This window comes from Mesitornis unicolor, unplaced genomic scaffold (genome assembly GCF_000695765.1).
Source record: "Mesitornis unicolor isolate BGI_N332 unplaced genomic scaffold, ASM69576v1 scaffold4120, whole genome shotgun sequence".
NCBI lineage: Eukaryota > Metazoa > Chordata > Aves > Mesitornithiformes > Mesitornithidae > Mesitornis > Mesitornis unicolor.
The window spans coordinates 40,926-59,515 of record NW_010160115.1 but is presented as its reverse complement, the minus strand read 5'-3'; the positions used below and the strand labels follow the sequence as shown (position 1 = coordinate 59,515).

General features: G+C 51.0%; 1 protein-coding gene across 1 annotated transcript in view; it reads right to left on the bottom strand.

Moving 5' to 3' along the window:
* The window catches only part of CDH23 (cadherin-related 23), a gene marked incomplete at its 5' end in the record, with an annotated part of 106,117 nt that overhangs the window by 49,774 nt on the left and 37,753 nt on the right, over nucleotides 1-18,590 (bottom strand). Inside the window, 14 exons of the mRNA XM_010188795.1 lie at nucleotides 981-1,129; nucleotides 2,336-2,449; nucleotides 3,477-3,629; nucleotides 4,282-4,501; nucleotides 4,756-4,901; nucleotides 5,893-6,082; nucleotides 7,429-7,536; nucleotides 9,607-9,719; nucleotides 10,304-10,420; nucleotides 10,704-10,776; nucleotides 14,035-14,162; nucleotides 14,657-14,762; nucleotides 15,391-15,628; nucleotides 16,185-16,249. Of these exons, the coding sequence (XP_010187097.1) occupies nucleotides 981-1,129; nucleotides 2,336-2,449; nucleotides 3,477-3,629; nucleotides 4,282-4,501; nucleotides 4,756-4,901; nucleotides 5,893-6,082; nucleotides 7,429-7,536; nucleotides 9,607-9,719; nucleotides 10,304-10,420; nucleotides 10,704-10,776; nucleotides 14,035-14,162; nucleotides 14,657-14,762; nucleotides 15,391-15,628; nucleotides 16,185-16,249 (1,920 nt within the window). The remainder of the gene's footprint in view (nucleotides 1-980; nucleotides 1,130-2,335; nucleotides 2,450-3,476; nucleotides 3,630-4,281; nucleotides 4,502-4,755; nucleotides 4,902-5,892; nucleotides 6,083-7,428; nucleotides 7,537-9,606; nucleotides 9,720-10,303; nucleotides 10,421-10,703; nucleotides 10,777-14,034; nucleotides 14,163-14,656; nucleotides 14,763-15,390; nucleotides 15,629-16,184; nucleotides 16,250-18,590) is intronic.

Here is an 18,590-nt window from a genome sequence, read left to right as displayed (position 1 = left end):
CAAAACCGGCCTAGTTTTGGGAGTCCCCTGGGAGGGCTCCTCTGCAGCTGCACAACTTCCCTGCACACCTCCAGCCCTGGCTGCAGGGATGGCAGGCAGTTGCCTGACCCCAGAGACTGTGCTACTAGCACTGTGCCACAGGCATCACGTACACCGTGCCACGGCACAACAGGTGACGAGGACCTGCAGGGCTTTTGCTCAGGGAATGGCCATCCTGAAAATGATGAACGGCTCCCAGCAAACCTTTGTTGCAAGAGGTGAAAGACTCCTTTCTTCTGTCCTGGTGACTCACCCTGTATTTGAGAGCCAGGGACAAAGCTTCCCCTTTGCCTGTGCTGGGAGAGGTATTCAAGGTAGGAGGAGCCTTCCCAGAGCCCTCTGCAAAGAGTCTTTGGTGCCTGCTCCAGAAGGGCCCTGAGTTTGAAGGGATGCTGGAAGCCCTCGGAGGCTGAGTGAATGCCTGCATTCATTGAGCCCTCACTGAGCCATTCAGCTCTGCCCACCGCTCTCTCAAAGAGGAACAAAAATTAAAGCAAAATCCAAATGCTTTTCTCCCTCTGTTCCCCCCCACAACTCCAGAGCATCTCTTTGCATGCACTTTTCCTCCTCCCCCTTCAGACCTCCACTCCTGACCCCTTTTCCGCTGAGAGGAGGGAGAAAGTGGGGACACAGCCAGAGAAAGGGGCCTCGCCAACACAGGGCTTGGGTTTTCTCCTCTCATCCCCTGCAGAAATGGGGTGAATTTCTTATTTTTCCCTTGTGCTCTCCTGTTTTCTCTCTGGTGCTCACAGCCTGCGTTAGTAAGGGAGCACGGGAATGCATAAGCAAGAACACATCTTGCACTGGCCCAGGGGAACAAACAGCCAATGTGGAGAGAAAAAGTCTTCTCTGGGCTTCCTGCACCGATGTTGTACCAGGGCATGGAGAGTGGGGGACTCTCTTCACCCACCCAGAGGCCCTGGTGGAGGAGAGCCACTTGCCTGCACTATGCTGCTGGCAGCCGGGATGTCTTCGGGGACGCTGACTTCGTAGCTGCTCTGAAGGAAGATGGGTCGGTTGTCATTGACATCCAGGACAGTCACGTACACGGTGGCAGTCCCAGTGCGCCGGTTCCCTGCGGGGCCATTGTCTGTACAGGAGAGAAAGGCAAAGGGAGGTTTGGTCACCTCCACCTCTTCCTTGCAGAGGCGGTGCTCAGCCTTTAGCTGCTGAAATCAACAGGACCACAATTTCTGAACTAAAATTCTCCATTGTTTTTGCAGCTTCCAAATCCCACTCTGAAAAACAGGGCGGGTTTTCTGCCTATCCCGAAACTAGAAGGAAAATCCAAACCACCCTCAAGCTCTGCCATGGAGCCACTGCCCAGCGAGGCTGGAAACACAAGTTGTCATTAAAGAGGGTTTGCAACTCCATAGACTAAGAGAGTGATGTATGCTGGAAGGGACTGCTGGAGGTCAGGGATCTGGGAGGTGAAGACAAGCAGGGTCTGATCAGTTTTCTGTAGACCCAGCTCAGCTCGCATCCAAAAAGTGCCAGAACTGGCTCAGTAGATAAGGACATGGCAGCATGGCTCTTGGTTTCCTCACAGAGAATGAGATAACGGGAGCATGGGTTAGGTTTGGTTCTTCCAACGTGCCTGATGCAAGTGAGCCTAAATCCACCCAGCTGGGATCTGGTGACTGGGATAACACAGGCAGTCTGATACCCATCCAAGGGGCAGAACAGACCCTTCACCACTTGGAATCTGGTCCTGCATGCACATCCAGTGCAGCATCCCCGCTGCAGACCCTGTGGCACCTGCAATGCTGTGACCCCGAGATTTCTGACCAAGTGACTTATTTCTCCTTTCAAAAGGGACATCCAAGTCCTCTGTAAACAGGCACGTTATAAAACTCTGGGGATGACGGCCAAGATGTGTTTGGCATGTGGGCCCTCTGCCTGTGCCAGGTGGCTGTGGATTAATCAGTAGCCACTGAGCCAAAGGCTGGCATGGCATTGGGGAAACAATGCTGTGGGCTGGAGTTTCTGGGTGGAACTCTACCCCAGGCAGCATGGAACCTCTTGGGAAATGGGTATCTTGCCTTCCCCAGCAAAAAGGGAAAGCCTCAGGGCTGGACAAGCTCGAGGGGTCAATTTACTGTCTGCAAAATTCATGGTGGAACCAGGACATATTAATACACATAGGTTGTGAAATGCTAACACCAAACACAGGTTTAATGGAGCACCTTAAAGCTTGCTGTCTCTCTGCTGCATTTCCAAGGCAGCTCAGCATGTGCATGGCCATCCCACGTGGCTGGGTGGCAGCAGTCTCACAGGAGCAGCGTGAAATCCTTACCAATGGCCTCCAGAATCAGTGTGTACGACGCCACAGTCTCCCTGTCCAGACTCACGACTGTCCTGACGACCCCGTCCCTGAAGCCGACACTGAATTTGCCATCCTGATTCCCACCTGCAGCAAAGGACAAGGACCAGGTTACTCGTGGTCTGGATGCAGGGAGCAGAGCTCACGCTGCAGGGGATGCTGCAGCCTGGGCATAGGGTCAGCCTGGCCATGGAAATGGCAAGCCCTCAGCCTGCTTTCCTGAAAGGCTGCATTAGATGTGTTTTTGAGCAAGGCAAGTGTAGGGCAAGCTCATATCTTATCCCAGGCAAAGCTTCTCTGCAGCAAAAGTGGGCAGAACACCTCGTCTCTGCCACGCCAAATGCCCTGCCTGCCTCGCAGCACAGGCAAGGAGTGATGATCATAGGAAAAGTTGAATCATACAAATGTCAGACCATTTCCTGGATGCTTTGGAAGGGAACTGGAGTCACTTTGCATGTGGCCTGCGGTACCTGTGAGACAACACACAGCTTTTCTTTCGTGGGGGAGACCGGAAGGTCTGTGAGATGAAACACAGGGCTGCTATTCTAAGAAAAATGCCTCTCTGGTGCCACTTCTATTTTTGCCCTCTTCCTGAGGGCTGAACGCTGCATGTGCAGTTTGCAAGTCAAATTGTGACCGGGGGTTCCCCTGTCTCCTGCTGCAGGTGATGCAGCCACAGTGTGACCCAGGCACTGCCTAGGCAGCATCGCTGCTCACCTGCTCCCTGTCCACCCAAAACCACCTGCACACTGGGCTACGGGATACCCTAAAACTCCAGACAGGCTTCCAGCTCTAAATGCACGTTACAGAAATGCTGCCTTAGCATTGCTAAGCCCATCCACATGCTTTTTCTGGCCGTGTCCCGGCAGTGAGAGAGGGCAGGGGTTGTTCGAGGGCAAGTGCTTGAATTGGGCAGGAAAAGGAATAGCAGTGGAGCGGTCAGCAAGGTGGGGAGCCAAGTGGGCCTCCTCAGCAGAGGGCGATACCACACAAGGTTTGGAGGAACTGGAAAAGGCAGCGCTGATGTGCAGAACACCCTGGCCATGGTCTGGGGCAGCCTGCTCCTTTCCACAACCAAAGCTTCCCTTTACAGAGTTTTGGAAGGGGTTCGTACCTGTGATGAAGTAGCTGAGTTCAGCGTTCAGCCCAACATCAGCATCTGTGCAGTTGAGCCGGACCACTTTGAAATCCCGGGCCACGTCTTCAGGCAGTGACACGTTGTAGATGGCTGGGAAGAACGTGGGGCTCTCGTCGTTCACATCCAGAACTGAAAAAGGGAGCAGAGCTGAGTGGGCTCTCTCTCTCCCAGGGCTGCTCTTCCTGTCAGGCTGATGTCTGCTGGGCTCACAAAACCACCTGCCTGCTGCTCTGAGCATCCCAGGGAATGCTTTGCTTGCTGCTCCCTGTCATCCATGTGGTGGAGTTGCCTGCAGACCAGTTGTAAGGACCAGTCCCCACATCTACAGGCTGTATTTGGTTGCCTCTGATACATACAGATCCCCCCGTCTCGTTCAAAGAACCCTACACAACTGTAATTAAAGTTACTGTTTGCTCCAAACTAATTTCCATCCTCATTCAGAGGAAAATCTGGGGCTTAAATATAAGCTCAGTATTTTCTGGTGTATGGCAGAGGGCTCTGGAGTTACAGGACCAGAAACTGCTTTTTCCAAACTCAGGCCTGAGGAGAATCCAGGGTCAGTTTGTTTCCAGATGGTGCTTATTCTCAGTACCAGGGTAATATAAACCCAATAAGTAGAAATGGCATTGAATTAAAGACAGACCACATAATAAGTATCTCAGCATGTCTACTACATAAACCACATCTCTCCCCTGGTAAATTGTGCTTGACACCCATCTTTGTGGGACCAGAGAGGGCTCTGCAGCTGGACAGGACTTGGAAGAGGTCTCGGCCCACCCACCTTTGACAGTCAGGGTGCTGGTGGAGCTCTTGGAGGGCACGCCGGCATCGCTGGCCACCACCCGCAGGTAGTACTCAGCGATCCTCTCCCTGTCCAGCACGGCAGTGGAGGTGACAAGCCCGCTGGTGCTGTTGATGAGGAAATCCATGCGGGGCATCCCCACCTGCATGCGGTACGTCACCTGCCCATTTGGACCCTCGTCCAGGTCAATGGCCACTACCTGGCGGGGAGAGCAGAGGGAAGGGGTGAGCATGGGGGAGCCCAATCACCTCCTGACTGATGAAAATCTCAGTACATACACTCTGAGTATTTCTTTGTCCCCAGAGATGCCGGGATGAAACAAAAGGGCCTCGAGGCATCCCCCTTGCCAGGAGCGAGCACATGCAGTGGGACACCAGAACCCCTTTGCAGAAGTGACGGCAGCGCCAGCAGCAGCTCCCAGCATGGGGCATGGCAGCAACGGGACACGCTCACCTGGAAGACGGAGGCGCCTGCAGGAAGGCCCTCGGCAATCTCAGCGGCAAAGGGCAGATTTTGGAAAACAGGGTCATTGTCGTTCAGATCCAGCAGGTTTACGAAAACCGTGGCGCTGCTGGTAGCTCGCAGGGGTGGCCTCCCACCTGCAAAGGCCAGGAATAGGGTCTCAAGGTTAATGCCTCGAGCTGTTTCCCCCAAAAAGAAGCCCTCACTGTCTAAGCAGACACTAATGCAGGACAGAGCTGCCCCATCAAGGCTTTGACCTCTCCACATTACCAGTTATGCTGCAGCCCATTGAACTAATGGCACAGTCCCATAGCAGGGAAGAACTCCCCTGGCAGCAGGCATGCAGGGAGACCCAAGGCTACCTGTGCGTGCAGCTGAAAACCAAAAGCAACACCAGTCTGTGCTTATCTCTGTCTTTCTGGCAGGACAGATGGGAGTTTGGCTGGAGCACAGTGCAGAGGTGATGCAAAAATAGAAAACAGGTTGTGTGTGCCTCCTGGCTCTTGGAAACAGGCTGGATAACAGAAAATCATCTTCCTTTTTTTTTCCCAAAAAAGTTTCTCTAAGATACTATTTCCAGAGAAAAATATATTTCACCACTTGATCCCCTCATCTGCCCTCATCTCCCTGTCTGCCCATTCACATTTTTGTCCTACAACCCCTGACACCTACAAACAGCCCGAGAGCAGAACTCCTGCAAAACAGATGCTTCACACATCAGGTACCTTTAGGTTTGTTTCTCAACTGCAAAATACAAAGAATGGTGTCTTCTACAACAAGGGAGAGTTTCTGGCTCATAGGCTCACTCTTAGGGCTGCTGCAGAAACCACTGTGCTCATGTTTTAAGGGTTTCTGGTTTGCTTTAACAGCAGGTTTTAACCTCCTCTCATCATTTAACCTCAAAAACATCTTTGGAACTTACACTCAAACCAGGAAAAAAAGAAACTTCGTCATAAAGGAGCAATCAGGCCAAGAAAAGTTCAGTTCAACCCATGAAAACCATCAGGGAGGGAAAGCAGAGGGTGAGGAAGGCAATGCTTGCACAACCCGAGCCTTAGCGATTTCTAGCTATGGTGGAGCAAGACAAGTCACTGTGGAAAAGAGGAACCGGGCAGAAGCAGGACTTACAGTCAGTGACAGACACCACGATCCTCCGCATGAGCTGGGCCTCCTGGGCGTTGGGGTTCTCCCTGTCCAGCAGCACACCACTGGTGCGGATCTTGCCCGTGGTGCTGTTGAGGCTGTAGAACTTGTTGGGGGGCCGGATGCTGTACACCACCGTGCCGTTCTCCCCCAGGTCCGGGTCGATGGCCACCACCTGCCATAGGGCAACAGCAAAAATGAAAGCAGAGCCATGGGAATTGACTCCCACAGTGCATCCCCATGTAGATTCACCAGTGTTTAATAACAAGGCTGAGCTCTCATGACGGGCTTCCCCACACCACCAGCAGCTGCCCCCCCCCTGCCATAGGGCAACAGCAAAAATGAAAGCAGAGCCATGGGAATTGACTCCCACAGTGCATCCCCATGTAGATTCACCAGTGTTTAATAACAAGGCTGAGCTCTCATGACGGGCTTCCCCACACCACCAGCAGCAAGAAGTTCTCCTTCCTCCATGCAGCTGTATATTTTCACGATACTTGCAGAGATTTCATACCCTCAAGACCTCAACTGTGGTGTTAAATCTCACTGATATTGGCCTGCAAGCCCAGGAGGTAACGGCATGGCAAGAGAGACACAAGCACACAGCAGCGAAACAGGCTCTTCTCTTTTTAAATAAAACCAGCTAGAAAACAAGCACCTTTCAGAAAAATAAAATAAACGGGCCAAAGAGGCATGCTGAGGAGCTTGTGCTGCCACATCGGAAATGCTGGAAATAATTCACTGGTGGAGTTCTCCTCCACACCAGACATTTTGTGCTTTATTGTTCTCCCCGTGACATTTTTAATTACAGGGGACATTTACATTTTAAAAAAAACCCAACTTTATTACACTCGTAACTTCCTCAGCCCCTGCTGCTTGTCCCGCAGCTGAATTTACATCGTATCAGTGACACAATAATTAATTTCCCAGCAACTAATTGGGATGTCAAAGGCAAGACAACTTCAAGCAGGCACTGAGCAGTGGGGCTGGTGCTGCACATAGAAGAGAAAACCACTGTGCTTTGTCTCGGGCTGTACTGCCAGACCTTTCTCCCCCATCCAACTCCTTTTCTCCATTTCTTTTATAGCCTTCCCCCTTACACGATTTTGTGAATTCACTTTGCTTTTCCCTCATTTATTTTCCGTCTCGTGCCTGTCATTTTTCTCCCAATGTGATGGAGTATAAGGCTCCCTCTGTCCTTCTCTTTTATTTCACCAGAGGGATTTGAAAGGCTGTAAATCAATGCCTTTCAGAGAGGTCCTTGAAGGAGGTCACAGGTGAGGCTAAGAAAAGGTGAATTTGGCCAAAACCAATATATAGGGAGAAAAAAAAAATCACATGGGATGGGCCAGCAGCAAGGAGGATTGGGAGTAACATTTTAAATGGACTTCTGCAAGACAGAGCCTGGCTGGAGGTGACACCAGTTAGGATGTGACTCCTGATTCCAGCCAAGTGGGTGACAACCTCGCAGGGTGAAAGGAGGAGGGTCTTAGTGCAGTGACTGCGTTCCCTCGCACGTACCGTGGTGACGTCTGAGTTGGGGGGTGTCATTTCCACCAGGTTGATGAAGTATGGCTCATCCTTCCACATGGGATAGTTGTCATTGATGTCCAGCAGTGTGATGTTCACCTGCGAGAGAGCAAGCGACCAATGCTGCATCAGGTGGCATTGGTTCCTAGGGCAGCACGGCATTTCCTCTGAATGTACAGCAGCACCAGGGACCCAATGCATGCTCAACCTCTGGAGGCAAAACCCACAAGAAAACCACCTCCTGCACCTTCACAGCCAAGGCTCCTTGGCACATCTGATCTTGGTTTGGCTCACATCTACTTATTACTTTGCAGTTAAAGCAACCGCAGGGGCACAAGGTGTATTTTCAAGCAGCTGCTTCACTGCAGAGGGGGATGCAAATTGGTCACAGTGGTGGGAGAGGGAGAGTGCAGTGGGAACATGGCAGGAAAGGAAGGAAAAAAACTGAGTTTCTGGTTAAAAAAAAGCATAAATGAGGAGTTGGGAGAGGGCACAGTAACAGGGTATGGGAGGTGTGAAGACAAGAGAGCATGGGAGGTGATGGTGTCCTGAAGTGTTACCAAGCTTCGTTTTCAGCATGAGAAACGACATCTATGTGCTAGTAGTGAGTCTGTGGGATGCATCCTGTGAGCCTCTCTCCTCCCCTGATCACCCCTTTCAATCCAGCCTGTGAGTCTCTAAAGGTGCATGACGAAAGAGCTGCAGCTCAAGGGGAAGAGGGGCAAAGGGGCAGGAAGGAACCCCCACCCCCGTGCAGGGGTGTCTCGGTGGGGCTTCTCCTAGGGTTTTCTGGGCTTCCAAGCAATGAGGGCCCACTGCCCCAGCAGTCTGAGCTGATGGTGCCACCCCGTGGTTGAAGATGCAAATATGGACATCACACTCTCCAAGGATCTACCCTGGGACAAGGCACCTCGGTTGTTCCTGGGAAAGATTGGCGACCCACTGCTACCCCAAGCACCCCAGGCATTTGTCTGTCACCCAGAGACCTTGCAAAGTCCCTGAATGGACCCTTATTCCCAGATCAAAAATTATTTTAGGGAACAGCTTTGACTCCCGGGTCTATATCCTTGCTAATGACAGTAGACAGACTTAATTTGCCACTCACTTCTCACCGAGTTTTAATATTCTTGAACTTTTTAGGAACCATGACATACTTTTTTTTTGGTCTTAATTGTAATCTGTGTTGCAAAAACCTTGCTTTGCCTTTCAATGAAGCTATTAGGAGAACATCACTCACCTGAAGCCCCAAAGGGGAACTCATCATCTGACAGGCCATACCATTGCCCACCCACGGCCTTCGTGTGCCTCTGGGAGGCTCCATAGGGATCTTCTAGTCTGCTACCTAGATAATACACTGCCTGATGGCCCTCAGCAGTAGTGACAATTATTTTAGGGATCTCCTCAGCAGAACCACAACACTTCTCTGCATGGCCCTCTGATGCATGGGACAGCTCTCCCGCAAAGCCAACGGAGCGTCTCAGGATCAAGAGCACTCAAATGTTGTGAAATGCTCAAACCAACATGATGCCATGAGCAGTGAGAGATGGATCCTTGGCTTTTCACCTCCCGACATTACCAAAGACTTCTGCAAACCCTTTGAAACAACAGCTCTCCCTGACATCTGTGAAAAACAAGGCAAAGCAGTAGGCTTCCATCTACAGTACAATGGCCTGCACCTCCACCAGAACTTTCTAAGAAGCCCAGGTATCACAAACCAGTTGGAAACCCTTGATCCAGGCAGTATGTGAATAGTAGTCATCAGAAACAACTAAGTGTGCCTGCAGGCTCTCCAACTTGGCATTTTCTCAAGAGGCATGAACAAAGGGAGCTGTGCTGTGTGTGGAATAGGTACCCGTTACCACCTTCGCATGGAGAGCTGGACATGTAAAGCTCTGGAAGGTTAAGTGGCTCTTGGGTGAATGGCTTGTCAGAAAAGGGAGACCAATTTCAAGGTCTACACAGCCTGGACAGTAATTCTGCAAGTGATGTGAGCAGCAGTGGGGACAGCTCAGAGGGCTGACACTACCATATGCTCTTTACCCATTCACACAGCTAAAATTGCTAGCATGGGGAACTGAATCATCGGTGCCTGGGCAGCTGTCCCCAACATCGGCCTCAGGTGGGCACCAGTGGCTTGAGGAGACGGGAATTGCTCCATCACACACTCACCATAGCAATCCCTGTCTTCTGATGGTGGCCCACACCTCCATCCACTGCCCGGACAATGAGGATGTATTCGGATTTGGCCTCCCGGTCCAGCAAAGATGTGGTCGTGATTTCTCCTGCAGCCACAGGAGATGAGAGGGATTAGACATGTTGTAGGGTGAATAGGGGCTCCAGCGAAAAAAAAGGATCCTTCAAAACCAGAGAAGACAGGATCCTTCACAAATGGGCCCTTTCTTCAGATTCAGTTTCAAACAGATGGCCCCTGGAAGGGTCAGCTTGTCAGCAAGCTCCTGCAAACTTCATATTGTGCCCTCTCACAGGAGCCTGCATAATGACCGCCCGTGATTTCCCCTGCTCATTCCTGCCCGTAACAAACCAAACATTATGTCAGCAAGGGAAGGTGGGCAGCAGCTCCTTAGCTAATGCAAGCCCTTGCAGCCAAAGCCTTTTCTCAGGTAACAGTCCCATCAGGAGCTCAGTTTTCATCATTACCTCTGCCAAAGCTCTCATGGTGACATAGCAAGTACTTGTGGCTGAAACGTGGTGAATCCCTTAAATTGTGTTTTTCCTAAGCAGGCTGCTTGGGCAAGAGGAGGGAAGGAGTGAGGGTGAAAGAGAAAAAATGATGAGGAATAAAACCAGGGGAAATTCAGGAGAGGGACCTGAAAGGAAAACAGGGAGAGCATGTACAGAGTCTCACCTGAGCGAGCATTGATCCGGAAATGTGAGGAGCCCTCCAAGGAGTAAATGATAGACTCCTGCCCGTACTCCCTGGATCGGTCCATGTCCGTGGCATTAAGAAACAGCACTGTGGCTCCTTGGGGGAAGCAGAATCAAGGGCTGGGAGGGGATGTTAACAGCTCCAAGCAGCTTTCCCCAGCTGCCCTGTCCCCCAACATTGCTCCTGCAGGTCACCTGGCCAGGAGGTTCCTTCACCTGCATGCACAGTGCGGCCAAACCCTCAGGCCTCACAGCTATGAAAATCTGCCAAGTCTCTGGCTTTTGCCTCCCCAGAAAGTCATCACCCACCCCATTCTGGCTGAAAGACACACCAGGGCCCTTCTGCTAGCCTGGAGAAGGAGCAGGGGCATGCTCCATACCTGCCATGATGTCTTCCATGATGGTTATGACATAGGAGGGCTTGCTGAATGTGGGGGGGTTGTCATTTTCATCCTGAAGCAAAGAGAAGGTTGAGAGGCTGGTTGGGAAAAAGTCAAAATAGTCAAGTAGCTGCAAAAGTCTGGTACGAGGATGTTCCTGGCCAACTGCATCTCAAGATGTGACCAGCTCAAGACATCAACATGAGGAAGATGGCCTTAGGGGTCCAGAGGTCTGAGCACATGGTTTCACTGTGGAGACAGCTGGGGTTCAGGTAAGCCGATTGTCAGTGACTTTGCTGAGCCATACAGAGGGGACAATACGGACTACCTTGTTATCCAGCACCCTGGGCAATATACAGCAGGTCTGAGGAACCACTGCCGTTTGCAGCCAAGCATCCTCTGAGCTGCACCTGCCTCCACCACAAGTCCTGGGAAGACTCAAACAACACATGAAGCACAGCAGTATCATACACAGACCCCCCCCTCCTTCTTGAAGGGACCGGCAACGGATCACCCTGGCCACGAGGCCACCAGGCAGACTGGAGTGGCCAGGGGAGCTGCTGAGCTTTTGATGCCTTTGTTGAAGTGAAGGAATGCTGCGGGTGGTTGCAGAGGGAGCAGCTACAGCATTTTCAGAGGGAAAGCTGGTTTGCATACCAATGTGCTCCCCCAAGCCTGTCTCTGCCAGCAACTATGGCCGGCCTGGTGAAACCAGGCAGAAGCAATTGCTCAAAACATCCCTCAGAACATATTTTGGATCAGTTTAAAGCTCCTCCAGGGGAGCTTTAAATGCTGTTTAAACAACGTTAAGAATCTGCCTTAAATGAACCAAACCCAACCGCCTATGGAGGAAAGGATGGAGCTGCCACGACATTAAAACACCGTTATGGACTTTGCTGCTTCCTGGAGGCTGCTCTGGAGATGTTTTCTACCTGGAGATCTCTGATGGACCTGCAGGCTCAGCTGCTCCTGCTGCCACTGAACTTGATATTTGAGGCAATTTCACGTGCCAACGGTGCCCATCATACTGCAATTAAATTGCCATCCTCTGCTTTCATTGCCGGAAGCAGGTGGTCTTTAATCAGACTTTGCATCACTCAGCTTTCACTGCACCTCCTCTGAGGGTAATGAGGAAATTGCTGGCTGCCCGACATACTGTCCTCACCATCTCTCCTCCTCCTCGCAGAGCTGGGTCAGGGTCATCACTCCTGACCAAAGCCAGGAGGACCAGGCAGGTTAAAGGCAAAGGCAATGGAGAGACTGAACATGCATCTGTGTGCTGGCTGCAGCTGGACCTGGGCGAGCTGTGCCGTGGTCCAGGCTAGGTGGAAACAAGCCAGAGCAGATGCTGGGCCATTTCGTTAGTGGTCCTGAGCTCATCAAGCCATGCTCAGCACTGCCACAGCCTGGTAAGCCAGCTCCCAAGGAGGCAGGGGCTCACTCCTGGCCAGCTCTCCATCTGGCGGAGCTGGCATACACCTGCCTGCAGCACAGTGCCTGGCTTTTCTACTTGAGAAGGATATTTCCCACTTCAGCAACATGAACTCCAAAGCTCCTTGCTGCAAACCTTCCCCTGCGCATCCTACAGCACCTGCAGAGTTGCGGGCCAGAACCCAGAATGCTCCTTCCACTCCCACGGGAGAGAGCATCCAGTTCATGATCCCACTCTGCTGACTTCCACAAAACCAGCTTCCCATGGTCCCCTGACCTTTGGACTGCCACCGTATCATCTTCAAGGATGCTGATAATTGCAGATGCTCATGCTAAGCACACAAGCCCCCTTCCTCCAGACATACACATGCTATCAGTCGCTGGCTCATCGCCCCAAACAGGGCATCAGTGGCAGGGAGTGAGACAGAAACTTATTAGCGGTGATATTTCCCTGGATCCTGGCGTGGTGTGCACTATTAGTTCTGATTCGGTGGCTCCCTCTACAAAAGCGTATTGTCCCCTAATGGGAAATCTGCAAGGCGAGTTTGACTTCTTTATTAAAAACCAACAACCAAAGGATGAAAAAAAATTTCCTCCCTCCACACTCACTCTCGTTCTGCCTCTTCATGGCTCTTGTTCATGAAGTGCCATTGTGAAATGCTCCCTCCTCATTTTCTTCCTATTTTCTGACTTACTTTTTTCTTTTTCCAGTTGAGAGACATTCCCTTTGGTTGAGAGTGGGAAAACTGACAGATACTTAAACCCCACTGGTGTACAGACTAAATCTGGAGGAGATGACCCACTAAAGTGTGGTCTTTAGAAAGAGGCGTTTGTGCTGTCTAAAGCACAGCATGGGAAGGATGTATTTAACAACCACTAACACCCCTGGCAGTGCCTTATTTCCCCAATCCTGAACACGATGAGAGAGCTGGAGGAGAGGCGTGCTTATGGGACTCCATTCCCATCCTACAGCACCATGAACTTCATCTTCGTCTTCCCAGACTGATGCTTGCTGCAAGCTTGGCTTAGATCCCATCACCATGAGACTGACGGGTTATCAAACAAGCTGTCTCCATTGCTGATACCTCCTCTCCAGACATCCTCGAACCGTAATATGCCTCAAAGTCACAATCTGATCTAATCTTCCTGAGGAACACTATGATGCTTTACCTCTCCCAGCAGCAACCCCTCCTCGAGGGGGTTTGCACCTATGCTGGCACACGAGAGGCATGGCAAAGCCTGCAGCCCACCTGGGACACCTGGTGCTGGGGAGATAAACAAGCAACTGCCCTTGATTAATTCAAGGACTGATAATTTCTGACACTACAAGTGCTAATGCGCAGCCAGAGCTCTCTCCTCTGCACCTGAGCTGCAGCAAGTGTCTCTGGCTACAGGCATCCCAGCCAGGAGGTCTCTGCAAGCTGAAAGAAGAGCTCACAGAGTGCTCAATGAACCTTCCCAGTTGAAAGCAAGAGCAGGGGGTAGATCTTCACCCTGTCCCCAGCTCTGCTCCTCACCCCATGATTAGCTGGGGCTCCTACCACTTTACTTCCAGTGGCTTCCCATTGCACCATGCACAGCTGAGGAGAGGGAGGAAGTGCATGGAATAACACTTCATCTGCACTTGTCTGTGGTGCCACCCCCTCAGAGACATTCACCCGCCCTCTGTCACTCAGACCTTACAAAATGTCAGGGATAACGTTTCTTTAACCAATATGTATGACACATATGTACATGAGACATAAATGACACATATTTACATATGTGAGATGTGTAATTGCAATCCACAGGTACACATCCACAGGGAGGAATAGTCTTGCTGGGTTATTGATGTCTTAACAGCGCTATTATGGAGCAATTGCAGGGAAAGCATGACAAAATCGCCAGTCACTGTACTTACAAACACCTCAATGGTGATGGGGACGGTGCTGTTGAGCGGTGGGTTGCCGGCATCCTTGGCCATCACAGTCAGGTAAATAACCCCATTGGCCACCTGCTCATAGTCAAGGGGGTGGTTCACACTGATCACTGAAATAATGCAAAGCAGGGTGGTCATTCACGCATTGAGCAAGAGGACAGGCAGACTTGGGGAGTAGCCCATCCACTTCGCTTTCCCAGGGCCAAGAGTGCCTGCTTGAGGTGGCAGTACCCTGAAAACATGAGTGTTGGGCATTACTGAGCTCCTTGCACTGGCATAACCTGGAGTGAGCTGTATACCCACGGGACTGAAACATGTTGCCCAGGGAAGTTGTGGATGCCCCCTCCCTGGAAGTGGTCAGGAAGTCCCTTCCAACCCAAACCATTCTATGTTTCTGTGAATTATGGCTCCATGGTGGTTTGGCTCAAGTCCTGCTGCAAAGGACCGTGTTGCAGGCGAGGTCAGGATAAGCAGAGGAGCTGCTGGAGCAGCTTCTTAAAGCCTGCTGACAAGACTGCTTGAGAGGTGTGAGCGTCACCTGAGCTGCTGCTGTTTGTTAGGGCCATGCTGCTGCTTGTCACCATGGTCCTGGATCACTGCTTACCTCCATACCCTTCTGACACCGTGATGTCAAAGTAGTCACGGAAGGCAGATGCCTGCACGATGCTGTACGTGATCTGGTTGTTTGGAGGTGAGTCCTCGTCAGATGCCTAGGGTATGAGCATAGAGAGGAAATGAGCATGGGAGCTGTGCTGGTGACGTGAGATGGGAGAGAGCTGAGGGGATGGGAGGCTGGGAGTAAGGAGAGCGGAAAAGCAATGGAGGAAGATATCAGGGACTCTGAGGGGGTTTGTAAACCAACCTCTCCCACTCTCCTGCCTCCCTGAGGCACTCATCTGGCCTGGCCTCATGGAGGGAAAGTCCTGCTTTTGCATCATGGCAAAGTTTATTCTTGCACTGAAAGAGCAAATGAGCTTCCTTACCTGCCTTCCCTCCACAGCAGAGACTTACAGCTGACATACCAGAAACAGCCTGCCTTCCTCTTGGTGCCTCCTGACTTTATTGAGCAGAGCAAGGCAATACAGAGGGCTTCACCTGTACCCTGGGAGAAGCCCCAGGTCCTGAGGATGCCATGTAGGCATGGAACTTACAGGAGAGGAGAAGGAGGGAGGCAGCACATGGACGCAGTACTGCACTTAGTTGCACTTTGCAGTAAAGCACAAAGGATTTTTTTAGGGGTGATGCAAAAAGAGACAGCATCGGATGTGGATGTAGACCTAACCCACTCTTCTCTCCCCACAGTGCATCCTGAGCAGATGAGCAGCTCTGGTCCCTCACCCGGAGCCGGACGACTTGGGTGACAGAGGGCTCATTCTCCCTCAGGGCCCCCAGGTATGCTTCCTTCTGGAAGGTGGGGATGTTGTCGTTGACATCAAGGACATTGATCCTGACGCGTCCCGTCGTCTCCTCCCCACCACCATCCCGGGCGATGACGGTCAAGGTGTAGCGCTGTGTAGTCTCGAAGTCCAGTCGAGCTGTCAGGAGAATAACGCCTGTGTCCTTGTCCAGCGAGAAACTGAGGGGACAGGAAAGGAGAGAGGAAAACCCTGGTAACCACATGCTGGAAGTGGAGAGATGGAGTGGCAGCAGCCTGACAGCTAGCACCACGCTGGGTGAAGTTCACAACTTTCTTCTGAGAGATATGTGGTCCTAGAGCATCTTCAGGAGCTAGGCACAGGTGATGGGTAGAAACCCTCAGTGCTGCTCTACAGGCAGAGAAAGTGGACTCAGAGGCCCTGGGATTCCTTCTGCTGGGCAGCCAACATTCTATCCCCAACTGTCACTATGACCAGGTCTCATGCAATGCTCTAGGGCCAACAATTTGCTGGCAAATGCATTTATCAGTCCCAAGCACCACTGGTGCTTGTAGGTCCCGATTCAGCAAAGTGATTAAATGTGGTGAGCATCAGGCATGTACTGAAGTTAACTCATCCCTTTGGGAGACAAGGTTTTCATGGGGTATCTCCCAGGTAGGACACAATGAATGCCCTAAATTGCCATGCGACTTCTCAGTGAGGTTAGAAGAGGATTTTGAAGAACCAAAGTCATGCCGGTGGTTCAGACACACTTACCGGTCAGGGTCATCGCTGAAAAAATAACTGACTTTCCCGTATGTGCCCACATCATTGTCAGTTGCCTGAAAAAAATAAAAGTTAAGTAATAAATGAAGGTATTTATGGGAACATTAGATTATTACAGACAGTGGTCAATCCATTACATCCTCTTTAGCAGCTTCTAACCAGGCTCCAGCAGTCTAGCAGCAGCGCAGCACATGTGTGCTGCCATTTATCACCCGAGAGGTGCGAGGCTGGGACTGTCTGTGGTCACCTGGGTCATCCTGCACTTCCTTGCCTCACAGCCTGCTCTGGATAACAGCCCTCCATCAACAGCCCTCAGCATCCCTCCCAGATATTTTGGCTGTGGGAAATTTTACGTGTATGTACTTTCCCTGACAGATCAAGCTAACCTGGGAAGCACAGATGAAATAAAAGTCTCCATGGACAATTCTTGAGGGCCATTCATTCCTGCCCAGTAAAGCCCAAGAGCTGGGACCCCATATCCACAGCTCTTACCTTTCACAGAATCACAGAATATTAGGAGTTGGAAGGGACCTCTGAAGATCATCCAGTCCAACCCCCTGCCAGAGCAGGATCACCTAGACTAGGTTGCAGAGGAACATGTCCAGGCAGGTTTTGAATGTCTGCAGAGAAGGAGACTCCACAACCTTTCTGGGCAGCCTGGGCCAGTGCTCTGTCACTCTCACAGGGATAAAGTTTTTCCTCATATTCACATTGAACCTCCTATGCTCCAGTTTGCACCCATTGCCAGGGCTGGCAGTGTGCCTGAGGCTGTAGGGAGAAAAATAAAAACCTATCCCACTTCAAAACTGCCCCCTAGGTTAAAATACAAGTCAGGAAAAGCAAGAAAAGGGATTTAGACCTTGCTTTTCATGAGCAGCTCCCTCCAGACAGCTCTTCTAGGGGTGCAATCTGCTGCAACCCCACTGATGCACCGATGCTGGGGTGCGGTGCCGACTCTCAGCCAAGCCGCTGTCAGCAGCAGAACTGGAGGCATGCACACCACTGCCAGCTGCTGAAGCTGGAGCGGGCTGGTCACGGCTAAGCAACCAGCACCTTCTGGGCAAGGCGTGCAAAACTCAGCGTGTCAGCTCTGGATGAGCAAGGCAAGATTTATGTATGTTTTAAAGTCTTTTCTCTAATGAATATTTAAAATATGCATGAGTGGCAGCAGGAAAAAGGAGCAGAAAATTTTCTTTTTAGGGGAGGAAAGTGGAATACAAACCCCAGAATATCCTCTTTCCGCCCCAGTATATTTTCTAAATTGAGTCCTGTCTGGATTACTTAGATACCAACAGGTCTGTGAAAAAGCAGGGTCAAAAACACATTTTATGTCCAGATACCATCAAAAGGCCGTATTTTAGGACTGGCATGGAACACAACCCATTCCTGAAACCTTCCTGATTTATTGATGGCCTTGATTACCCTTGACAGCAGAGTAGAAGCTTGAGCACATCAAGCTGCTCTACCCCTGTGCACCACTTACCTGCCACACTATGGGGTGACAGAAAGGAAAAGGGATGAAAGCTACTCAGAATTAACTCAGCTTTTCTCCCCAAAATGCTTCCCCAGCTTGGGTGCCAGCTGAAGGGTGCACTGATGGAGCCAACTTTTCAGATCTACTGATTTTTCCTGATTTTCCTCTCCACTGCTAAGATGTTACTTACTTTTTTGTGTGCGCTGCAATTGCTTTCAGCAAAATGGAACAAACCTGCCAAAACCTGCCCAGAGAAATGCCCATTGAGGAAGTGACACTTGCTTCTGGAGGGCCGAGCATCCTCTGGGGCTCAGCTCCCTTCTTAGAGGACACTAGAGAGGACATCTATGAAGACACTCCATCACAGGCAGAGCCTGGCAAGTTTTCTGCATGGAAACCCCTGCGAAGGAGGGAGGTTAATATACTGCCTGTTTTCCCCAGCTTTCCTCAGCCAATTAACACTGGAATTAGACCCCCAGCCTAACACTTGCCACCAGCCCAGGTGACTGCAAATTGCAGTGGCAAACCCCCAAAAGCACGGCCAGGGCTGGCCAGCAAGGACCATGGGTCCCCAAAATCCTTGAACGCTTTGAGCATCCTCAGCATTGCCTCGTATAAGACAGCCCTCAACCTCCCAGCTAGGATTTTTCCCAGCCATTACTTCTGTACCCACGAGCTCTGTGAACCCCTAAGTCCCATTAATCCCTACATGGCTGGTGTGAGAGCAGAGGCCAGAAAGGCATTTTCTGTGCACCTGGATCATCTGGTGATGAGATAATGATTTACAGGGGGCCTGGCAGTGTCACAAAGCATGAGCAAAACTAATTCCCTTCATTTGGCCCCGTACAATTGCACTTGTAAGTGCTTATTGCAGTGACAGACAACAATGGGAAAGTGTAATTTTCTTCTGCCGAGGAAAAAAA